General features: G+C 37.3%; 1 protein-coding gene across 2 annotated transcripts; it reads right to left on the reverse strand.

Moving 5' to 3' along the window:
* Nucleotides 1–4,679: 4,679 nt before the first annotated feature.
* On the reverse strand, nt 4,680–17,807 carry LOC122644280 (protein LNK1-like). Of its 2 annotated transcripts, none has more exons than XR_006330269.1 (7): nt 17,453–17,807; nt 12,475–13,067; nt 11,351–11,717; nt 9,961–10,686; nt 9,182–9,330; nt 5,226–5,372; nt 4,680–5,131 (listed from the first exon to the last, which is right to left on the reverse strand). XR_006330269.1 is itself a non-coding variant. In XM_043837917.1 (7 exons), exons 1-7 carry the CDS (start codon nt 17,474–17,476, stop codon nt 5,030–5,032), a joined length of 2,097 nt encoding a protein of 698 aa, XP_043693852.1. In that variant the 5' UTR covers nt 17,477–17,787; the 3' UTR covers nt 4,680–5,029. The 2 variants fall into 2 exon arrangements, 1 of the variants encoding a protein (XP_043693852.1); XM_043837917.1 differs by having other exon boundaries at nt 5,226–5,361; nt 17,453–17,787.
* Between the last annotated feature and the right edge of the window lie 8,150 nt (nt 17,808–25,957).

A 25,957-nucleotide genomic window follows, 5' to 3' on the forward strand; every position in this document is an offset into this window, starting at 1 on the left:
ACTGCCATGTGGCATTTTGACATGGCTCAAGTTCAGGTTCAGTGGGAACGTCTCCACGTCAACAGAGCAAGTAGATTTAAGTCTAAAACTTAGAAAGTAATGCAAGCTCCTCCAACCCTTGATAGGTACTCAAAGATTCGTTGACCTAGTCTATCATCTCATGTATCACCCCGCTATATTTTGAAGATAATTATAGTTGATTTGTTGTCCATCTCAGTCTTTTTTTTTGTTTGGTAATTATCTCAGTCTCAACAACTCCTGGATTCAAGAAGAATTCTTTTGTATTGGTCATAGGTTAATTTTAGGCCTCCTTTCGTGTCAAATGGTCCATTTTTATACTTTAACAATATGAAACCAGTCTTTGGGACAACTGCTAACGCAACTACTTGGTGCATAGGATAGTAGAGCCTTGCCTTCCCCCCCCCCCCCCCCAAGTCGTCTTGGTTTCGAAACCTGTACTCTTCATGTAGTAAAATTACAATTTCTTAGTTCACCTACTCTCTGACAACAAGATGCTTCATATGTGTGTGTGTGTTCCCTAATCTTGCTTAACTACATTAACTATAGTAAAATCATTCACTGCAGTTTTGATGTCCAAAATGAAAATAAACAACTCCCATGGCCAACATTCTCCTATCCCTTTATCTAAAATCTCCATTAGGCTAAGACAATCAATCTAGATACGGACAATTTTCTATACCTAATTGTTTGTAGTCCTCTTGCCTCTGTCTCTTGTGCGTTCCCTGCATACGTATAGTCCAAAGCAACAGTCACAAAATTCTTTTCAAAAGTAACAACCGATGCCCAACCTGTCTCAGTAGATTCCTTACAGTAACCGACAATGATTTCTAGAATTCCACAAAAAATAGCAAGGGAAATTGAATATGCTTTCTGCCGTTCCCCAGTGCCTCTAACAAGGGGTGGGTGGACCCCACCCAGGCAGGGGTAGGATGGTCATTGCACCCTCTTGTTAGAGGCACTAGGGAACTGGGCCAGGCAAAAAACTAGAGGGGATAAAGATCTTGTTCCACATTCAGCCATTGAAGGTGAAAAATAAGATCTTGTTAATGGATAGGGCTAGGGTGATGCAGAGGATCAAAAAGCACGACCTCACGAGGATAAAAACCCAAATGGTGAAAATTGTGGTCGTGATTTAGGTTACAAAGATTTGTGAAATGTCTCGAGAGTCAAGATACATTACAAGGGTTAATGCTCACTTATTAGAAGATAGGTTTTATTGAAAGAGCGCTACCTAATCATGTGCAACACGTTGTCCCTGTACCCAGAGACAGGGTTGTGCAAAATGATCGCATGCGACCAACGTTCTCTTTCTCATAATTTATACATGGAACCGAGTTTTCCTTCACCCCACTATAAAGGTATTAAAATCCTCTGCACTACCAGCGGGGTGGCGGTGCACATCCGATGGCACAGCAGAGGCCATGTGTGCCATGTGTACCACTTGGCCTCTGCTGTATTGTCGGATGTGCACCGTCGTCCCGCCGGTACTACAGAGGATCCTGGTCCACTGTAAAGAGAGAATCACTTGACCGTTCAGAGCTTTGAGAGTAAAAATATCTCCACCATCAAATCATTCTTTTTAAGGGGGCGGGGGGGAGGGGGGGAAAGGTCCATTCATTTGTTATCCCTTAAAAAATTGGGAATCGAATTGGTGAAGGTGAGTCGGTCTATTTAGATCAAAATTGGCTGTGGGACCAATTCAAGATTGAATTGACAATAGCGATTTTGTGCTTTGAGACGCTGCCCTCACCTTTGAGAGTGGTTGGACAACCCACACCAGCAACACTAAAACAAATACTTATCTGCTTACAGTCAATTTCACTCAAAAATTGATTCCATCAACCACCTCAAACTGAATCTAAATCAACATCAGTTGCATCTAAAATATTTGTTTCAAAATTTTCATATTAAACATAGTTAATTGCAGTCAACTCTTCTTATTTGTTAAATAAATTTGTAGAATCCCTTTATCTGAATCTTTTACTCGCTAGGCCTATATAAATCTCTCTATCCTTCCAAGCTTAGGCTGAAGAATGATACCAATATAATATGGATGAGTACCACAACCTAAACAAGTGACCCAGCACTAAGTTCCACAAGGGGTCCAAAGGATAAAACACGAACCCTATATATTGGATATTTGATAAATCATTAAATTTGACATGTAACCATTCCAGAGAATTTCCCTTTGCAATACTTAGAAAGATCAAAATTTTAATTCACATAAAGAAATAATTGATGGTAAAGATATGTCATCCCAAACTTATTACAATAAGCATGGTAAGGGTGTACCCAGTGCACGAAGCTCCCGCTACTGCAGGATCTGAGGAGGGTTACATTTTTTTTTTTTGGTAATGAATATATTACCCAACCCCAAGGGGGGGGGCAGGGAAGAGAGAACCAATATACAAGAAGAGAAAAAAGGGGGAAAGAAAAGGAGGGGGGAGGGGAAAAGCGTGACCAACCAGCCTACGCAGAGGAGGAAAGCCACAAGAGGGCAATACCAAGGCCCCAAAAAGTCAAAATGTGCCTGTTCCTCAGGGTGTCCATGGAGTGCCTCTGTCCGATACAGCTGAGCTTGGAAGACACATCGAAGGAGATGGTTTTCCAAATCATGTCAAAGGATCTAGATTTGAAAGTCCATCTCCTGAGGTTTCTTTCCAGCCAGATATGGTGAATTGCAGCGCTAAAAACTAGCTTCCCAATAGTATCACAGATGGAGTTCCCAGGAAAAGTCTTGAGCAACCAGAGCCATTCACGGTCAAAACTCCGGACCCTTCTACTACGCGGCCAGATAGATGACATGGCCTTATTCCAAATGGTGGAGGTGAAGGGGCAGTCAAAGAATAGGTGAGGGATGTCTTCTCGGCCAATCCAACAAAGGTTACATGAGGGGGGGGATGGTACGGTGGATGAGGAAGGCTTGGGTAAGCAGGCAAAGTCTGAGGGCTCTCCAAACAGTGAGGCTATAGCGGGGGATGTGGCCTGTGAACCAGACTAATTTGTGCCAAGGGAAAGAAGGGCTAGGGTCTCTGGAAACGTTCCAAGCTGAAGAAGAGGTGAAGATACCATTGGGAGAGGGAAGCCAGATAACCTTGTCCGCGCAATGGGATGGGGAAGACTGCAAGGCGGGGAGAGTTTCCCAGATCTAGGAGATGACGGCAGGGTTAAGAGATGAGGGCAGAGACCAAGAGCCAGAGGAGATGAGGGTGGAGATAGGGGCATCCTTTGGGAGACCAGAGGAGTAGATGGCTCTGGGACCAAGCAGATTATAGAGGATCCCTAGGGGGTGCCAGGGGTTGAGCCAGAGAGAGGTGGAGGTACCATCCGCAATGGAAGAGGAGATTCCATGGAGAGCAAGGGGGCGAAGAGAGAGAATCTTTCACCAGATCCAAGAGGAGTCAGCAGGGATGGGGACTGTCCAGATGGAGTCGGATTTAAGGAGATAACACTGGACCCAGGAAACCCAGATTGAGCCCTGGTGGGAAGAAATTTTTTAGAGGAGTTTAAGGATGCCCGTCGTGTTAGAGTCACGAATACGGCGGAGACCCAGATCACCCTCGGATTTAGGGAGGCAAATAGATTTCCAGCTAGCAGGGTGAAGAAATCTGGGGGTGTCTTTCCCTTTCCAAAGGAACGCATAAAGGATGCGTTCAATATCCTTGATGGTGGAGTTAGGGATGCAGAAGATACCTGTCCAGTAAATGTAGAAGGCTTGGAGGACCGCGCGAATACATTTAAGTCTTCCAGCATAGGAGAGAAGCTTGCCTTTCCAAAGCTGTAGGCGCTTGCGGATGTTGTCGAGCATAGGAGTACAATGGTGGCTCGAAAGTCTGGCAGGAATCAGGGGAAGGCCAAGGTAAATGACAGGAAGGGTGCCTATGGAGAAGCCAGTAAACTGGCGAAGGGTCTCTTTGGTAAAGTCCGAGATACCAGAGAGAAAGATTTTGGATTTGAGGAGATTGACTCGGAGACCAGAGAGAGATTCAAAGAGGTGGAGAGGGTTATATTTTGTACACAACCTTACCCCTACTATGCAGAGAAGCTATATTCCCAACTTGAACCCACGAGCACTAGGTCACAATGGAGCAATCTTACTGTTGCGCCGAGGTCCACCCTCTATGCGGTAACCATGGTACGAGCAAAAATTGCTTATTCCTTAGATAAGAGAAACAGCATTCTTCAACCTCACACACCAGCCTATTTTGAACTCATCAAGATCTTGAGCATGGGAGACCAAGGGGGGCAAAAAGAAGAACACCAAATCCTATAAAATCAATTGATCATGGATTTAATGTGGGCAAGCTTGATAGAAGGTTGTCTTCAATTAATCTTCTTTGGGGCATAAGACAATTAAGGATTCACTTAAGTTCTAGCACAGCAAAAATAAAAATCTGAAATTTTAATTTCTGGTGTTGATCCAGAAAATTTTGATACATGATTATGGTGGAGAAAAGCTCATGTGCTAGGAGTACTGAATATGTGACAAACCTGGTAGCCTATCTAATGGATGTTATGGATCAGCAACCCATTCCCATCCCTCTTTCTAGATGAGGAAAAGTTTCTGTGGGAAAGGGACCAAGAGATTGTTCAGAAGGTTGAGTTTACGCCTTAACTACATTGTAAAAAGCAAATATAATAAATGTGGAACAAGGAAGTTAAAGCAAAAATGAAGCAACTCTTAGCCACTCTTTTTTTTTTTTTTTCCCTTTTCTTTTACTCAGAAATGAGTAGGTATATTACAAGACATGAAGTTAACATACAAATTAAATGCTGAATATGTGCAACCGGTGAGAAGATAAATATCTTAAACACGTGTACGGTTAAATTTGAAGCACAAAGTGATACGCGGGCTTTGAGGCTATATGACATAGAATGACATTCCCAGAAGATGCCATCAAACCTGAAATGTTTGCTGGTGCCTCTTCAAAATATTATTTATACATATCACCCAGCAATTTGAAATACATGGAAGTGTTCCATTTGAGTTGCAGCTGAAGCTCACATTCTACTTCTCAGTATGCAGCTCTGTTTCTGCACCACCAGCGACTTCTTCAGGGCAAACCAGTTTCTCTGACATCGCAGGTTGAGTTGAAATAGACCAATGAAGCTGTTCATTAAGTTTTAAGAAAAATTCTTAGCCAGATGAAAGAAGAGTAAAATATAGAACTCAGACGTTTGGGCCCAATCTCTGGGATTCATACCATAGCATGCGACTCTTGGGACAAGACATCGTTAATGGCCATCGTAGAAACATCCGAGGGCTTGTGGAAAAGTAAATGCGCTAATGACCGATCTATGGGATTTGTATCAGTTTCCATATCCATAAATCGTGTGCATCTGCACAAGAACTAACAGAATTAAATTAAACTCGGGGATTAAATTCTGAAAGTAACAATAATATTGTCTTAGCTGAGACACCATTACTCAAATTAGGAGAAATTGGAACATTAAATGAGTATTGGTAATATGATTTTTGTACTTCCATGTAAAATCAACCACTTTAGGCCTAATTACATTGAATTTTTTTCTAATCATTAGATGTTTTGGCTATTCTACCAGCCAAACTGAGCACAGCTTCTTTTCTGTTCTTTTCTTCCCTAATCTAATATCCAGATTGTTTGCATATGCCGGGATGCTATTTACCATATTTCTATTAAGTCAATCTGCAATGGAAGGATAAAAAAATTCTTCTTTTTTTCTAATCATCAGATGTTTTGGCTATTCTACCAGCCAAACTGAGCACAGCTTCTTTTCTGTTCTTTTCTTCCCTAATCTAATATCCAGATTGTTTGCATATGCCGGGATGCTATTTACCATATTTCTATTAAGTCAATCAGCAATGGAAGGATAAAAAAATTCTTCTTCCAGACTGAAATCCTTCTCCCCATTCTTCTGGATTTTGGGTTCCAAATTAGAAACCCTATGCCACTTCCTTTGTTAAGTTATACCTCCCTCTACTTGTCAGGGGAGGGTGGAATGTGCCCCCAAGCCCATACGAGGGAAAAAAGCAGATTCTCTTAACAGAGAATTTCAAGGGGGAAAAAGTAAAAAATGAAGAAGAACAATGGAATGTAAAAAGGAAGCTATCCCTTGAGTTCCTTTTGCCTTCTCCCACTCCTATGGCAGACACCCAAATCTGGCTTGGAAAACCTTTAAAAGAATCCCACAGAAGAATGAAGATTAACATAAAACAGTGATCAAAACCAGGTAGGCATTCACTTTTCCTCAACTTGAGAAACACACCCCAAATAAAAGTAAACACACAACAAAGGAAGAAATTAATTATGGAGTAACTGACACAAAAATTTCAGATTGAATGGAGATTAGCTAATCTTAGTCTTCCATTAAGTTTATCAAAAACATGGGAGCCTTATCTTTGAAAGTTCCCATGTTTAAGTTTAAAACCTAGTTCAATCCCTTTTCTTCTTCCTCAATCATCAATCTTCTTTTTCTTAAGGCTTCATCTGTACTTCTCTTCAGGTTTCGTACCACAAAAAGATCAGATTCAAATGTTTCAGCCTGGACAAAAGGAATAGATGCAGAATCTTGGATACATCCCCTATCTTCATTTTGGTTTTTGTCTTTTTTTTTTTTAAAATAAAATTTTACCCTCCGAACAGCCTCCATTGCTCTATTTTTCAGGGACTATCCTCATGGGGCTCGAGACACTTGTAATGAAAGGAAAAAGTATATAGGACATAAAACATCCAACTGTTTCAGCTTGAAGTGCTTCTTACACCATCTCCAGTAGGATCTGATGGGATTAAACCAACTGCACACCCAAACAGAAAGGGCCTCCTTCCACCAAACATCCTAGGTTATGTTTTGGCAGCCTGCTTTCCATTTTCAAATCCCTAAATCTCTACTATAACCTCCTTTTTCTTCTCTTCGTCAGTTTCTCACTTCTGTTACTTCTTTTACCACATTTCATGATCTGTCTATGCCCACTATTTGCAGGATAAAATCTCCACAAACTTGCCCTACATCAACTGGTTTCTCTAAGTTCTTGAACTCTGTTTCTACTAATATCTAACACAAGTCCATTGACTGAAAACTTTACTGTAGGGATAAGCTATTATACCAACCTTTACTGTTGAAGATTGGCTGTTTCCATTGGCATACATGATTAAAAGAGCTGTTAGGACCATCTGTGAAAGAATAATTCAGCCTAGCATAAAACTGGAACTTTTTGCTAGAAATTGAAGGCCCATTAAAACCCTAGCTCAGGCGAGTGACTGTTGACATGATATCTCACAGGGACCTCTTAAACCCTAAAACTTCAGCTTTATTGGATACGATCTGCTAGCATTTGGGTCATTTTGATGTTTACCAGACCATATAAGAATCAATTGCTACAAGTGAATATCCATGATAAATATTTTTAGCCACCCATCATATATGGCGACTTCCCTCAACATCTAAAGCCATGTATGCAACAAGTGTATATGTTCAAATAAGATTTTCTCCTTGTATACAACTAACCAAGAAAGGAAATGTGTTGTCATTAAAGATCAAATTATATGCTGCACTGAGTCTATGACAGTTAACGCTCCAGTTTTGACACAATAGACAACTCCTATCCAGTATCCATGAAAAATTTTCTTAAGAGTACAATCAGTCGTGTGGCCCCACTATGGTGTAAACAACCTTGATTTCAAAAGGTTCTTACTGATGCATTGCTTTAACCCTCAGTTTGAGTCAGAAATTTGTCAACTTCAATATAACTGATGATTCAAGAATCGACTCAATTAGTAATTAGGTTTTAATATGCATTTTTGTAAATAAAAGTATGAAATTTTAAAGAAATTAGTGAGATTCTTGAGGCGACTCAGCCAAATTTTAGCCGACTTTAACCACATCAAGCAAGTCAACTTGGTAGCAAAAAAAATTGAGACTAGGTCACATGGCTGCTAAAAATAGTCAGGTTGATTCCATCAAGTTCTGGCTTGACTAGGTTAGTTTTAAAGCTACATAGTTGAGTACTGATTTAGTTACGGTTTGTTCACGACTAATCACTTCTGCATATTGGAATCAGTTCAGAGTTGGTTTGGTTCCATTCCTTGTATACAAGTTTTCTATTCCTTGAGCCCTAGTTTGGCTTTCCAAGCGGTTCTCTATACATGCTAGTTGTTTTTCTTTCCCAAATTGGCAAATGGAAAGAGAGAATATTTTGTTGGCTGAACTGAGTCCATCCTTATGGATAATATTTTTGCACAGAACTTGAACGATTTATGGGAATTAGCTTTATTTTGAAGGCTATTTGGGAATTAGCTTTTCAAGGAATATTCAATCTTGATTATAGATGTTGTGACTGAAATTTTGTAACTTCTTTTAGTTCCTTCTTGAATCCTTAAGTTTTGTGATAAAACCTAAACTCTAAAGGCATGACTTAAGTGCAGCCTGTACGTGAGGTTACAAAATTTCTTTGTTCCAATCCCATTTCTGAATACTTAAACCTCAAATTTAACTTCAAATTTTATTCTGTAACATTTCTTAACTAAATCCATCCTCCACTCTCCCTAAAAGCTAAGCTTACTTATGTTGAGGACCCAAATTGTACCTTGTTGGCCTGATTTAGAAGTGTCCATGCAGTGCCCGTTAAAATATCAAGATTAAATTTTCTTTTGTTTTCCTTGAGTATATAAAAGGGTTAAATTCCAAGGTTAGTAAAATTTGAACGTCAGTCCATTTTTATTTGTGCAGCTACTTCTCATTGCATATGCTTGGGAAGACACTAACAAGCCTCTGCTCATACTGTGGCTTCTAAAGTAAGGACATTTCCTAGTATTTTAACAATTCAAGGGACTTTTGAGAATGAACAGCTGAGGTAAACATGCTTATTGGAGGGTATTTTTCATACATTTTCCTGTGGGGCTTTCTATTCTCTCCCTGGGAAGAAGGGAATTGGGAGGATCATTCAGAATATCAAGGCTCTTTTCTGTTCGAGATGTCCTCCTACCAAGGCTAACTTTAGCACAAAATGATCATTTGAGAAGTGTAATCGATGCATTCAATGCAAAAAATATATTATATACTAAATATGGAAGGTTTAAAGAGAATAATTTCACATGTGATGAAAGTAAGAACATATTTTAAAGTATCAGGTACACATATAATGAAACAGTACAGTAAGACAGCATGGTATAAGTGGCCATACTTATTTGATTCTTCGGTCTTCAATACTCCAGTTTTAACACTACAGTTTCTGCTGCAAGCATCTAAATTTCCAATATTATGTCTTTGTTCAGCACTTCTAGCCAAGCGGTACAGACTGTCTCTTATGCACAACTTCGTCCTAATATCCAGCTGAATTTAAGAGCGGCTCAGTCAGGGACAACTTATTTAAATATATTGGAAAGAAAAATAAAGGCGAAAAGCACAAAGCGTTTACTTTTAGTACATCAGCACATCATGACATAGATGCTGAATTTACTGACTTCTACCTTTAAGCTCACTTGTCACCACCATTTTAATGTCACCATGACTTCCCCTTCGCCAATAAGCAAATGCACAGGCAGACATTTGAAAACATTGACAAAAAGCATAATGGTCCATTCATGTAGAAGCTCCATATGGACTATGGGAATCATAAAATTTAGAACTGCCAGCAGTTTCAATGAAAGTTCCAATATAAAGGAAATTTTTTATCTTCCCTCCATAATAACCCCATGACTACTATCCGTTGTACCATATGTAACTTTTTTGCACATAATAACCCTTGCATGGCCATGCTAAGTTGACCAAAAGTGGAGTTTGAATAAAGATGACCAACTCATGTTATACATGTGACACTGGAGCAGTGTATAAAATTTATGAAAATGCACACATGGAAATGTGTGCATGCTCGCAATATATGAACACACATACACCTATTCATGCACACATGAGACATGAGAGATGATACCATATTAAGTTCCAGGAAGGAAATAATTATACCTGTTCCATGATATATTGAAGCTGCTGAAAACTAGTTTCTTCTAGTGGTACTACAACAGACAGCGCAGAGCTCATGCAAGAGCTTTGCTGTACAATTGAAGAATCCTCTGCTGGAAGTACAATGTTTGTTCCTTCAATTTTGCTCTGAGCTCCAACTTCATCTCGAATTTGAGATGGGTATTTCTGGGTTGAAACTTGACTGGTAAATGCAGTTCTCATCCCCAAGTCCTCATATTGAGGATCACCAGTTAGTTGGACATGTAGCTGCTGCTGTTGAAAAGGTTTTCCCACCTTTTTCCCTGATTTCATAGCTGAAGCTTTGGGTGAAGAATCAGGAGACCTTTTTATGGGTTGAGCATGATTTGATGCATAGGAAGAAGCTTTTGAAGAAACAGAAGGATGACCATTATTTTCTGTCTTGATACTGGATGTTGGTGTAACTGGAACTTGGTGTGAAGGATCTTTATACTCTGGGTGAATGTAAGGCATTTGTCTGTGCGAGTAACTTGAAAAATTAGGTTTTACGTTTTGCTGTTGTTGTGGAATGTCTAGAGAAGGAAAAACGTGTGGGTATGAGGGAACAGAAGGGGGAACCTTCACATTTGCAAATTGTTGAAAAGGACCAAGACCATGGGAAGGACTGTCAGCTTTGAATTCTGAGGATTGTTTTTTAATTTTTTCTTCAGATTGATTGTGTTGCTTCAACTGCTGATTTTGCAAATTGATCTGTAACAAGGAAATGAAAGCGTAACTATGATGAACTGAAAGGTCATGGAATATTGGACAATACTAACAACAATAAAAAGGTAAAAGCTAGTAAGATTGACTTCCACATAACTATCCCACTGATTATTTTCAGATACCACATGTATATCAAGTTGGGGAAATCTGTTTTGGTATAGAATACCAAATGTCTCAGCGTCTGAAACAAGAGGTGCCATTTTTTTGATATAGAACAGTCAAAATGATGTAACAACCCAAAATCAGAACCAGAAAAAGATAGCTAGAGAAGAGCATGACTCCCTTCTAAACAAATAGTTCATATCAGCTTTTAATTTTATACCTTATGCTATTGTGAGTTTATAACTCAATCAAAACTCACGAAGGAATTATGGACTGCATAGAACTCTGGAAAATTAACATATCAGTTTCATGACATACCATCACAACGTTTCCACTCTCAGTTCGGGAGACAGTTCGTGTTTTCACCTCAGCCTCTCCAATGATCACACTTTCCTACAGGAACATTGAAAGCATTTCCAGGTTTTAAAGCACAATTCAAAGTAAACTGGAAAGTTTTAAACAAATAAAAATAAACCAATCATGTGCACAAATCCATTGCAAAATTGAACTGAACCATGGTATTATATGGAATATGACTTTTACTAACCTGTTTAATGGATACAGATTGCTCCCTATTTTCAGCATTTGCATTAGACCAACTAACATAAGATTTGTGACCCAAAGTATTAGGTTCACCAGAATCTAGTACCCGAGAATCAATCTTATAATTGTTGGGTACACTATTTTCACCAGAATAATTGATCACAGGAGAGACAGTGTCAACCACAAATTTCAGATCGGGTTCATGATGCTCGGATGTACTTCTCAATTCATTTGAATCTGATAATGAAGATTTAAGGCCTGATTTCATAGCATCTTCAGAACCATCAATGGCAAGAGAGGAAGATGAAAAGCATGACAACTCATCATCATGACCCATAATAATTCCGTATCCGAATGTGGAATCACAGTTTCTACAAAATCAAGACAAGATAATATCAAAGGCCTACATAATAGAAAAAAATAAAAATTTCATGAAAAGTTCATGCTTATTGTTATTATTATTATTACTACTACATGGTATCGAAGGAACCCTTCAGTTCACAGTTTACAATTTTGATCCACATTGAGAGCTGGTCAGATCATACCAAACATTAGCTGGTATTGTACCCCTTGGATTAGCAACATGTCATTTTTGGGTCCCCTTCCATCTATATGTTCAATCAAATTACTGAAAATTTATCATTGCAATTTAGCCATTAACTTTTCAACCATTTCGTAAAGCTCCATACTGCAAAATGCTGAAATATTTTTAGGTTAAAACTGACCATATTTATAGATGGTGATGTGGACTAGCCTAGAACTAACCACATTGACAGATGGTGATGTGGACAACATGTTCACAAAACCTGAAGCTGAAAAGGCTGCAAAATGTAGATATTTAGAGCCACATAGAGGGCCTTACCTTCGAAGGCCATGAAAGAAACATCAACCTTAATTATTATAGTTATAACCATCATCATAAAGACAACTACTACAAATATCAGGTGATACACGAGATAAGCACGTTTTTAACATGATTAGGAACTCAAAGTTGAAAAGAAACTGAATCAAGGACATGTCACTGGAAAATAAAAGGATCTTCCCACTCAGGTAAGCAGGCATCTAAAAATGAAAACTTGGCAAATTGAATCAAGCTTAATAAACATAAGAAAGATGTTTGATGACTACCTAAACATTTTGTCAACGTCCTCAAAATTGCCAATATCAGGCCAACCGTAATACGGATGACCACTGTTCTCCTTGTCCTCATGAACATTAGCAAAAAATTCAAGGTCACTGCCTGTTGAAGAAATATCACCAAGTGGAAAGTGGCACAAGCTGCTGCCTATTACAGCACTTCTATTACCAAGAATAGGATCATTTGCACAAAACTCATTGCTAATAAAATCTATGTGGTTACTATTGAAGCAGTTACTAGGTAGCTTAGTACCATCAGCAGTTAACGTTGACATTCCCTTAATGGAGTCAGTATCACATGAAGCTGGAAAGACTCCATCAGTTGTGCAAGACCATGAACCCATTCGCGGCATTGGAGCCTTCTGGTCCTTCACAGTTGCAAAACTTGTTTCATCTTTTCTGTGGAGGGCACCTTTAGCAGCATACTTGCCATTTGCACTGTTTGAAAATGCACTTGCATTTTCATGCCGTGGCTTCTTATGGCAATTAACTTGACCTGCAGAGTCAAACACTTCTTCACCACCAGGATAAGGTACTAAATGATCATCATTCTCGCTAAACTCATCCCACACGGTGCCTTCAAGCTGTAAAACCAATGAGAGCATTTAGTTATTAGATTACACACAAATATAAACATACTATGAAATAAGTAGAAGAAATACTTCGATCAAGACAGATTCATAAGCACAATTTCAAAAAGCTCTAGTCACCAGAGATTACTTGGGAACATATAAATCAATGTAAGCACCACAGAAGCGATTCACGTCAACAGAAATTGATTAGGGAAGGGAGAGAATATTGTAAGCCACAAGCTGTACTAGTGCATCATATCTTCTAAGGTGTTAACCATCTAGCACTGAAGCCACTTTCAAGTAATACACCGGAATTTAAATCATTTACCACAGAAGCTCTGTACAAGAAAGTCTGGTATAAAAGGGGTATAACATTGGTATGGAATAAATTATTTTTTTTGCATTAAAAGACATGGTAGGGGAATGCCATAAACACTTTACGACATCAATAGAGAGTCAAAACACATCAATTTCTTATGGCAAAATGTATCACACATAAAAATAATTTGAAACATGTCAGCACCAGATAAGCTTATTTTTGCGTGGATTCAATCATCAACTTCCATTTTCAAAACTTACAGGTTGTCAGGTTCAGAACCAGAATTCATTCAATTCAACCCTGTTACAGAGAGTTCAATCCTGGCATTTCACCAAAATATCCATGGCTACAAGCTGGTATATTCCAAGTTCTACAATTTCAAAATCTTTAATTGCTTTAGAATATTTTACTGTTGTAATTCGGTAAGTCTAATAAACAAATTCTATGCATGTCTAAAGATGTAAACACATCATATGAGGATTCTGAAACTTGGTTTTGGTAACATACTTTTCCCCTCATCATTACTAGCAATTCTAAATGGCAACCCAATATAAGATCATTGCCAATAAAGAGGACAGGCTAATTGTCCATGTTAGGAGAAGGAAACGAGAGACGTAGACAGAAGAGCAAGGGCAGCTGAATAGATTACTGTGTGCAAAGCTTAAGGACTGAAGCCGGTAGCAAAATTTATTGGATTCTACATCAAAACAAGGTGAAAACTTTTACCCATTTAGCCAACAAGATTTTCAGTAAATAAAAAGGGGGAGGGAGAGAACTCAAATGCTACAATCCTACAAGGATATAACCATTCTACAAGAACTACAATAAATAAATAAAATAGCCATTTTCTAAATTAAGAATACTTTACACTTCAGTTAACAAGTCAGTTACGAACTGAGTGTTGGGCACCAAAGAAACAACAAAAAGACAAAATGCCGCAGAGGTGAGGATGTTTTGGTGGATAAATGGAAACCAGAAAAGATAAAATGAGAAACGAACACACAAGAGGTGATTTAGGACCAGCCCTAATAGGTGACAAGTCAAAGGAGAGCCATTAGAGGTGGTGAAGCCATGTGCAAAGGAGGCCACTGAACTAGTAAGGAGGAGTGACTAGTGATGCTTAAGGATGTCAATCGGTACGGTTTCGGGATACCGGTACGGTACATTGCACATATACCCCATACTGATACCGTACCGAATACCAGTTTGGTACAGGTATCTCATACCGATACTGTACCAAATCGATTTGGTATTATTCAGTACAGGTATTGGGTACAGTATCAGTACGGTATGGTGTATTTTCAGTATTATGTCCATACTGACTCCGTATTGAATACCGATTCAGTACATGTATCTCGTACTGATACCATATCGAATTTATTCAGTACGGTTTGGTATGATAGTTCGTTTCGGAAACGGTTTTGGTATTCGGTACTCGGTACACATTGACACCCTTAGTGATGCTTGCAGATTAAAGGGGCTAACAGAACAAGGGGTAGGCCGAAGATAACTGGGAAGCAGTGGTGAAAAAAGATGTAGACGCCGGAGGTTAAACAAGAGATGTGGCTTTAAACAAAGTTGAATGGTGAAACAGGACTCATGAAGATGCCCCTGTTTAGTGGGGAAAATACAGCATTTTCTAAGAGAATGAACTAAAGCTTCATACCTGGATCCTTGGTAAGGACAAACAAATGCCTGACTAGTTCCATGTAGTAGTGTATTTGCATACACGGACTGCCACTCTGCCAGTATAGCTAGAGTGTGAGAGTCTTTCAAGGCTCACGTTGAGTGCATAGGGGCGTCCTCAAGTGGATATAGGAATCTTTAATTAGGAGAAAACTACTTTGATAGTTAGCATTATGTCATTCCTCTTCTCTTCTGATGAATAATAAAATTTTATCAATGAAATATGTCATGAAACTAAGAATAACTTATCATAAATTATTGTTATGTAAGATTAAGATAAATAGTTTCCTTTAAAGATACAATCTTGTTCCAGTTTTTGCAATTGCATTTTATTGTCAACAATATACTGATCTAACCATCATGTAACTTTGATATAAATATAGTCATAGTTATTTTTCCACTTTTAAGAGTATTTAATTAGAATTCTTACAAGGCAAATAGTTTCGATATTTCAATTATGGAGGCAGACAGCTTTTAACGTAACCTAAATACAACAACAAAAAAAACATGTTATAAATAAAAAATAAACAAAAGAGACATGCGGGGAAAAGAACCTTGAGTGTAGGAAGTTTGGTTAGCATGCCAATCAATCCAATCCTCAGATTCACAGAAAAGGGACTTGTCAATTCTAGGTTTGTCGATCCAGGGCTTGCCCTGGTGGTTCGCTACTCCCTTGGGAGATCTGCGTCAGGAGCTTGATCGGTGGTTCAAGTCTCCTTAGCGACACCTAGTCCACATTTATTTGCTTTCCAAGAAGTGGAGCCTTTGGGTACCATATTTGACCCCTTGTGGTTCCTCTCCTTGCCTCCTAGTGGGGCCCTGATGGAGTGATGGCAGGTCGGCCCTTGAATTGCACCCCAAAAAAAAAAATCTAGGTTTAAAAGCATTAAAGAACATGAGTTTAAGAGATCTTTTAAACTTGAAGAAGCATTTGTCTTAGAAGCCTTCATATCTTATCTTTTTAAATACCAACAAATAACAATTTTACATTAAGCAAACGTAAAATATCACCAATATCTTTTTAAATACCAACAAAATTTTCTCAATTCCAATCGACTAGGTCTATTGTGTCAATTGTTTTGAGTAATATATCTGGAAATCCCCACAGTTGATTGCTTATCTTTATTAACATCGTTTCGGGCACAATTGGTTTTCCATAGTAACCATGCCTCTACATCTTTACCATTACCCATGAACTCAGGAAAATTACATATTATGATTAATTTTTTGCCAATTTTAGCCATTTGTTTTCTCTTAAAGCCAATCAAGGACTACCTACCATGAAAACCACCCTGCTCCTAACAGGATGAGTATGTTACGGGCTAAAGAGCATGGGAGAGGGTTGGACTCCAGTCAGGGATAAGTTTGACCACTCTGACCGGGCCCTTCTTGTCATAGACCTTTTTTTCCCTTAATTGTTCTAACATTCACTGGAATACATGGTTCAAAAATAACAAGGACATAAACCATTTTCTTATGAAGCTCATGAGAAGAATTTTCGGTCTTCTGGAGTTTTTTTTTTTTTTTCCCCCCTTTTTTTGCTTCAAACAAATTTTAGCATACGAACAGACAAAATGCAAGTTAGGGTTTTCTAGGATTTTATGGAGCCACACCCACACCATCTTGTGTTTGTTGCAAGGCAAGGCAAGAAAGGACAGTGATAAATTCTGCATGGACATTTATTTTGGGCGGGGGAGAGGTGTGGAACATATTAATGGTAGGTTGGAGCAGGATAATACAAAACCGACACCAGCTCAGTTCCAACTAATAACCTAACCAAGGGTTATTTATCTTCGTGGATAAGAGCTTTGATGCACTGATGCAGTGTAACACAAAACAGAATATAGGCTCATAGACGTATCAGATTCACCAAAAAAAAAAAAAACAACGACTCAAATCTCTGATGTGGTTAATAGTCATGCATCTGCAAAACGAAAAAAAAACATCTAACATGTTTAGTTTTAAGGCATGGTCTGGTTTGTCTTATAACGTGATAGGAGTCAATATGTTCGAAAACAGATGTTAAACACATGAAAAAGGAAGAAGGGGAAAGGGTAAGGACTACAATCTACTGAATTGATCACTTCATAATTAAATAATATGAGTATGCATCAGTACAACATGCTCAAACCAACAGCCTGAGAACATTTTACTCAAGACCAGGAGATCGGCAATTAAAATACTGCTTCACATGTAAGCTAATTTGCTAAAATAAGTATATAATAACCGCAAAAAAAAAAAAAAAAAAAAAAATCTTCCAATTCAAGCCTAAAATAAAGCACAATCAAAGCAAGAATCAGAAGAAAACTATGGTCTCAGACGCCATTGAACCTAAAACTAAAGAACAATAGAGAATGAAAATTAAAGATAGATTAAACAATAAAATTCCCACCTCATAGGTGCTCCAATCTAACATCACTTCGAAATCCTCTAACCAGCACTTAAGACATACATGATTGTTCGATCTGATCTCATGTTTCTCACAGAAAAAGAATGGATAATTTCTTCCGTCAGGTTATCAATTTGCAGTAACTTCGATCAACGGAACACTCTCTGCTTCACCAATGGTGTAAGAGTTCATAAGAATCCAACTCTTGAAAGCTAAACACTGATAACAGAAAGTCCACAACACGACTCGCCGGAAAACCAGTAATAAAGCTGAAGAGTAACCAGAGCAACCTGTAACTGAAAGCCGCTTACCCGAATTCTTGAAATGACCGGAGAGCACTCGTAGTCGTAGGTTCTGGAATCTGGATCCTCTGGTCATGTCGAACGAGGTCATTTTTTATTTAACCATTATTATTTTTTTTTAAAAGATAAATAAAGGAGGTTCATGCCGGTCTGCCACGTGGCGAGAGAAAAAAAAACTAGTGGCGGTATAAGGAGGAATGAGGAGAGACGTAAATCAGAATTCGTGGACGAGAAGACGAGATGAGATCCGATCTGTTAATTAAATCCTATTGGTCCACGTCAACTTGATTTAGCTGCTCTGTCGTGAAATTTTTTCAGGGGACCACTTTGGTCCACTCGTTATTTAATCCGGCGGTGGAGAACGCATGGCATCACGTAGTACCACTTGCTTCCATCGCGTGAAGCAGTTTTCATATTTTAAATTAATGATTATGAATTATGATTATTAAATAGATTATTGGAGCCTAACAATTGTTAATTTATGATTATTAAATAGGTTAGAGCCTAAGACAAAAATATCGGAAAAATGTCTTTCTCGGCCATCCTCGAGTTTTTTCGTTTTCCTATTTATTTTCCGGGTGAGTTTTGTTGTCATCTTAGCCCTTTGTCTTATTGTCTAAAGTTAATTAATATAAGGATAAAAATGAGTATTTTAAAATAATTTTAAAACGATTTATCATTATTTTTTTTTATAAATTATAATTTTTTCAAATATACATGTAAAATGACAAGATTTACCTTCTTTGAAAAAAGAAATATGGTATACTAAAAGGGCAAAAAATTAAAGTTATGTTCATTTTTTCACCAACCATAGTTACAACAATGTGCAATATTTCAATTTGCACATTTTTAAGTATCTTTATTTTTTAGTTTTTTAGATTTGAGAAAATCGTGTATAAGAAAAAATATTTTTCTAAAAATAATAAATATATATATATTTCGCAGGTACGTTTAAACTTAAAATGTGGATAGATGATCTGTGGATCCATTTGTTTGCAAAATTTCTGTTGAATCTAATCTAACATGTGACAGAAATAGACACCTAAAAATTTTTTTTTTTTTTTTTTGTTAATAAGAGCTTATATATTATATTACCCGGATAGTCCCCAAGGTGGTTTGAACTCATGACCTCTTATTTGAAGAGTTGGACTTTTGCCAACCGAGCTGACCCCTTGGGGTTACCTAACAAGTATTTTTATTTGCTCCATTTTCTGTCCGCTCTATTTCCCCAAATTCCTCTAATAAAGAGCGTGGAACCCACCGAAACAATATGTCCGAACAAGGGTAGGGTGTCATTGCCGTCCCCTCTATTAAAGGAATAATCAAATTTAAAATATTTGTAAGTTAATTGAATAATTATATTTAGATAATAATTAAAAAAACTACAATTTAATTTGAATTTTGTTTCAATTCCCTTCTTCTTCTTCTTTTTTTCCAACTAGACATACTATGTAGCACTATGATGGCATGTTACACTTGGTATTACATCATCAACATGGAGCATGTGACAATGATGTCATGAATGATGGCAATGATGTGCTAAAGCTCATGCAGGCTTTAGCAATCTCTATCATCTCATCTCAATTTTTGAAATATGGTGGGAGTACTTTAACGTCAAAATATTTTGATACCAATTCAACGGTTTAGATAATCAGTCTTTAATGTTTACCAAAATAAATAATCAACCTTTAATTTATAATAATGTACTTTATACCAATTTCATAAGGCTTCACGCTACTTTATTTTGTACTTTGACAAATTCAATTTATGGCCGGCATGTTTCTCACTTGATGTGTTACCAAAATCATGTAAAACGACGATAAAAATCATTTATTTGACTCTTTTATTATATTTTGTTTTTTTTTGTAATAGACCATTTTATGTTTATCAAAAAAAAGGTAATAGGTCATTTTATTTTTTTTTGTTTTTTTTTGGTAAGAATAGACCATTTTATTTCACTCGTGAAAAATTACTACTAGGTGCCTGTCACATGTATCTTTTCTAACTTATACCATAAGTCTATCTTATACACATCCGTGACCAATGAGAGTATTAAAATATAATAATTTATTGGGATTAGTGTGCGGTTTGTACGCTATCATTATTGGAAAAAAAAAAAAAAAAAAAAAAAAAAAACCCTTATTGTCACCAAAATGGTGAAGTAATAATAAGTAACAAATTTGTAATTTTACTTTTTTGGATTTGGATCCTCTGCGGCTTAGGGTTGAGTGGTCATCATGTTGCGCTCAACTCACAGGCCGCCACGTGGATTTGATGCAAATCCAATGGTTGGTAGACAATGGTCTCACATTTTTAAATTTTGAACGGTAATTTTGAATTTTGAATTGAGCACGTCTACCAACCATTGGATTTGCATCAAATCCACGTGGCGGCCTACGAATTGAGTGCAGCAGGATGGTCGTTCAACCCCAGGCCGCAGAGGATCCAAATCCTTTTTTTTTTTGCCCTTTGCCTTATTCTGACAAGATATTAATACAATATTTAATGCAAGGACTAAAAAGGGTTTTTAAAAAGTTAAAAGCCATTTTTATATTAAATGACAAATTTATCCTCATTGAAAAATAAAATATTGTACTAAAAGGGCAAAAAAATTAAAATTACAATGTTGTTGTAACCAACATGATTACAAATAAGATTTTACCATATTGGAAAGTAGAACAACCAAATATTTCATCAAGGATGAAATAAGAGTACAAATATCTTGCTAATGTTATTATACATTTATTCGAAGCCGATTTTCTATAGATATGCTAGTTGACCCTATTTAATTACAAGTAGAATGAAGTAAAACCAAATTATTATTTTTTTGAGAGAGAGAGATTTACATGTCTCCATTTTTTTTAATATTTCACATGTCAACTATTTGAATATGTATGAGGAGGATTGATGCAATAGAGAGAGATGTTTAATTGTGCTTAGTTGTTCTCTGAAGTTAAAAAAAGAAGAATTGTAGATTCACTTGAATATTGGTTTTCTCATCACTTCCAACTAAATGATGTCTTTGAAAATATTGTCTACGCATGTCTCTATTTTTATTTTTATATTTAATATGTCACCTATTTTGGGAAAGTTGATTTGGTGATTTCAATTCATTATATTTCATTTTTTCCATTAGTTTTAAAAAATTTGATAACAACACACATAAAATTCATTTGTTTAACTTACCAATGGCAATAAAGGGTTCTCAAAACTTTTGGAGATGCCAACTATAACTAATAGTCTAATACTCGAGTTCTTAACAATTTTTGGACACAGAGAGAATATCCTCAAAATGACTTACTTAGGACCCGTTTGCTTAGAGTGACGATGTGTAATTAAGACAAATATAAAATCAAAGTTTTATTCAATACCATAAATAAATGTATAATTTACACAAAAATATATCAAATGTGGTTTATACTAAATTTGATACCTAGATCTTTCTTTTTTTCAACCAAAATATATTGAATTTTTTTTCACCTAGTACCTATCCTCTATGTTATGGATTCCAAATATTTTCATATCATTTTACATTAACTCTAACTCCACTCTCACACTCAATTGAATACTTTTCTTTCAATTCTTATCATTTTACTATGCCATAAATTTTTTTTTATTTTGTTTCAAATTATTTCACTTTTGATTTCTAATCAAACCGAGCCTTAAAAAACATCACTCTTTTAATTAATCGATAAATTCACAGGTGATGAGACTCTGTATCACCTAGTTCTCAAGTTGGAGTAGAAGGTTGAGACGTAAATACAAACATTCAGTTTATAACCAAGTTTTTCTTCATGTTGTGATTCTAAGGGTAGAGGTAGAATTCGTAGAAGGAGAACGGTGGCCTTTGATATTCTCTTGACTTTGAGTGAAGAATAAAGTATTCTCATCACAATTGCCCCATCCTAGGGTTCACAAGCCTCTATTAGGTTTTAGTATGTTCTCCAAAATACCTTCTCAATATCCCTTGCACATTTGAACCCACCTCGATGAATGGGTTGTGACTGAAATAAAACTCGATCCTTGTGTTTACATTGGATTGCAATATTTCTCACTTGCATAAGACCATAACCTTTGGCGGTTCATTTTTTAAAGCACATATGAGATGCACAAGGGTACATGGATTCCCATGAGAGATGTTCATCCAACCATGATACAGTCAACACATATGTGATTATGTGGCCCCATGTGTCTTTGTCATGGGAGGAGAATGAAAGGTTGATGACTTAAAGACACAAGATTAAGAAATCCACAAGGTAGAAAAAAGCTAATTAAAAAAGAAAGGATTAAGTGTTTCTCTATCCATGGATCACATTCGCCGGGACGTGAGAGGGTGGGAATAAGTATTGGAAAAGACTAAAACCTTAGAAAAGGTTTGTTAACCCTAAAATGATGGTTAAATTGTCCTCTGCGGACAGAGAAAAACTTTGTCCAGAAAAAAATACTTATTTTATGTGTAACATTTTTTTGGGTATGAATTTATGTGTGATTCATGCCTGCCACACTTGATTCATCTGATGTTATGTGTTTCAAACATTGTCATTCATAATGTGTTGCCTAACCATTACCAAAACAAAAAAAACAAAACAACATTTGTGTCGCTCAACAACATCAACCGTACTGACTTCACGTGGGCAACACTATCCATAATCATGATCCATCCCACATTTCTTGCTTGACCGTTCAGCCCTTCAATTTAAAGATGCTTACTATATATATCATGGCCAAGTGGGAGTGTTCTTAATTTTTTTTTTTGGTAAAGGCTGACTGGAAGGTCAATATCAATGAAATAAAGGACTAGCTAGTAGGGGCGGTTAGCCAGCCTAATGTTTAACTTAATTTTTTTTTTGAAATTTAGAATACTATTAGTGTTTTGTTTAAATTATGCTTGATTATTTGGAGTTATAACCATTTAACATGGATTAAATAATGTAAAACGCAATTATGCAACTTGACAAAGTGTAATTATATCATTTGGTATGTAATATTACTTTTGTCCCTATAGTATTGAAAAGATGCCCACTAAAGTGTAACTATTGTTGTGGTTCAACTAAGATAAAATATACTGGGCAAGCGATAGTTGTTTGGTTGCGTAGTATCGTAGCCTTTGCACTAGTGTAGGGGGTAATGAGAACACACATAAGGGCATATACATAGATGAAGTTTTTTCTTTTACAAGGGAGAATTGGTAATTTTGCATGTTCATGTGTCTGGGTGTAGGGGCTATGCGATCGAGCAATGTTCTTACCAAAGATGAATATATAATACAGTGTGTTATATCATTTTTACCCCCCATGGTATGAAGATGATTGACTGCCTTTGGAATGATTTGGGTAAGGGTGTCAAATGCTCGCATTAAAGTACCAGCTAGTAAAAGCATGACACCTAAGGGTGTAAATTGGGCACTAGAATCATAAATGGATCGGAAACGCCCTACAAAAATTCATAACTGATCCCACCCAATAGCTTATTGGCTTAGTTCTGGATTTACCAATAAGTTATTGGTCTGGTCTGAATCTATCGATTAAGTTATTGGTCTTTCAACAGTTCTATAACCAATAGACCAATTAGGAACCATTTGAATCGAAACAAATCCACATTCTAACCCTATATATTATATAATTCTTAAGACTTAAAGTCATGAGAGCTAAGATTGAGTCCTTTATTTTTTTCAGTTTTTCAATTTTGTCTGATATCTTGTCTCATATACCACTTAACTAAAGATTCGATTGTTAATTTAAAAATCCATTTAAAAATTCTAACTTAAGAACATACCTTAAAATAATACTACTTTATGAAAATAATAGTGTTCTTACTTATTAATTGAACACTACCACCCTCATAACATAAACTCTCTTCTCAGAGAAAACATGGCTCCCTATTAAACGGATCTCTCTCGCCCACTTACGACCTTGAAAACCTTTGTCTTTATTTTTTATTATTTGTCCAATCTAGATCCTAACAGATCCAGCTGATTCGGATCAGATTTTGAGTTAGAACTTAGAAGTGGCGGTGTGACTGTGACACCTCACGGGAGAGCCACCATCAAACGAATAAAAATTCATTTTCATTTGACAATACGTGGCGAGCAGAGCACGCGTATCCTGCTCTCGCTTATACTTCAGAATTTGAGGAAGAGCGTAGGGTACATTAATTAATAAGGGGAAAGATTCCCAGCAGGGTGTCAATTCAGTACCGATACCGAATATTGAAACCCGAACCGTACCATATTACCGGTACCATACCATACCAAATATTCGGTATAGAGGTTGATACCATCGTATATATTGATACCGTGTCGAATTACCAAACATCGATACCATATCGTATTATAATAATATATACTAATTTATATATAATAAATAATATATAAGTCTATGTATTAAATATATTATAGTTTATATATATATATTTATATATATATATTTCAAACTATATATATTAATTTATGCATATATAATATAAAAAACCATATAACAAATACCATATCATATACATACCGAATAAAACCGTATGCCGTATCGATACCATATGATATGGTATCGGTATGAGAAAATAGTATTGTGTGCGATATGATACGGTATAGGTATGAGGTGTTTGACTTCGGTATCGTATCGAATACCGGATACTGTATCGATTGACACCCTTAATTCCCAGTTGCCAGTGTAGACCTGGTGAAAAAGATTGTCGATGTCCAACGTTACTTTGATGTTTTCCTAACAATAAATTAAAGGTCAGCGTTCTCTATGGTGGAGCATAGGTCGGGTTGGACCGGGCTTTTTAAAACCTTCGTCCGATCCTAAGTTCCCTGAGGTGGGCCCACGCCCAATCCGATCCTGACTTAGGGCTTAGAAAATCCGACCTTGACCCGTCCTTAGGGTCGGGCTAACCCTGATTGGCCCTAATCATGGAGTGGGGGAAGGGAGAGATGCATTGACTGGACTGAGATGGACAAAGTCGGGGAGAAAATTATCAATTTTACATAAATAATAGACATAATAAAAAATATAGTATCACTGTGCCCACACACATGGACTTGCCATTCATGAGGCATGGTGGTCATTTCACCTACCTCCATGTTTCTGGGCGCAGCCTGTGCCCTCGGCACAGAGAACATTTGGCCATAATATATATAGTTTATCAATATATATTTTATAGTATAACTTAAAATAGGGTTGGGCTGGGCAAGGTCATACTCAACCCGAGGCCTGTACAGTTGTACCCTGGCCCAACCCGACCTTGACTCAGGGCCAGAAATTTTCAGCCTTGACCCATCCTCAGGGCTAGGTATCTCAGCCCAGGCCCTGTTCGGACTCAAGGTGGGCCAGAGCGGATTCAGGCCAATAGAGCCAAACTTGCACCCTTAGTGGAGCATGGCCCCTGCACATGAACAGGGGCCAACGAGAGTGCACATGTTGGCATCATGGGGGGTTGGGATTTTCGCCTTTTATGGGGCAGGCAATCATTTTGCTCCCTGTGTGTCTTCATGTGACGGTAGACTCCCCTACAGAGAATTTTTCTCTATTGGATAGCCCTAATCCCCTACATCAAGACTAGGCCAATCACAAAACCATTGGTTTGGGTGAGAATTTAAATTTCATTATGTACTAAGAGGTCTCTAGATAAAAAAAAAAAAAAGGAAAATTATCAGTGCCACCTATGAGGAATGCCATTATTGTAAAGCACCCACACGACCCCTGAGGAATTTCATGGACAAAAGAGGTTGAACGGTACTTAGGAAAAAAAAACAAAAAAAGGACTGAATCGTCTTTCCGGATTTTCTTATATCCGGGCGCAGGAACCACACGACCAGTTACGATCTTTTTCTCATATAAAAAGATTCTGACACTGCCTTAGAAAATTTTTTTTATAATAGACGAGGGAACCAAGCTCCAGAAGTGTCGGCATACAAACGGTTAGAGATAAGGGAGGGGGAGGGGGAGTGGGATGGGGGTGTTGGTGGGGGCGCCTTTGTAATCTTTCCCAATTAGGAAAGAAAAAGCTTCGAAAGGAAAGCGAAGAATGCCACCTCACAGAGCCATGCATGTCGGTACTCGGTAATCGGTAGTACCCGGTAGTCAGAGACGCGTATGATTTTTTGCGAAAATTTAGATACACAAATAAAGGAAGCAGGAATTGCGGAAGAAATTTCGTCCAAACGTTTTATATAGGTGACCTACCCGTACCTCTTTCCCTGTCTCTTGCA

This window comes from Telopea speciosissima, chromosome 1, assembly GCF_018873765.1.
Source record: "Telopea speciosissima isolate NSW1024214 ecotype Mountain lineage chromosome 1, Tspe_v1, whole genome shotgun sequence".
Taxonomy (NCBI): Eukaryota; Viridiplantae; Streptophyta; class Magnoliopsida; order Proteales; family Proteaceae; genus Telopea; species Telopea speciosissima.

Bases quoted from the DNA above. Each gene is read 5' to 3' on its own strand.
- LOC122644280 (XM_043837917.1), bottom strand. From the start codon at position 17,476: ATGTTAGATTGGAGCACCTATGAG. The intron at 13,068-17,452 runs GTGGGAATTTTA...TTGGTTTTACAG, and splicing joins TAGATTGGAGCACCTATGAG to CTTGAAGGCACCGTGTGGGA. The intron at 5,362-9,181 runs GTATGGCCACTT...GTTCTTGTGCAG, and splicing joins AAGACCGAAGAATCAAATAA to ATGCACACGATTTATGGATA.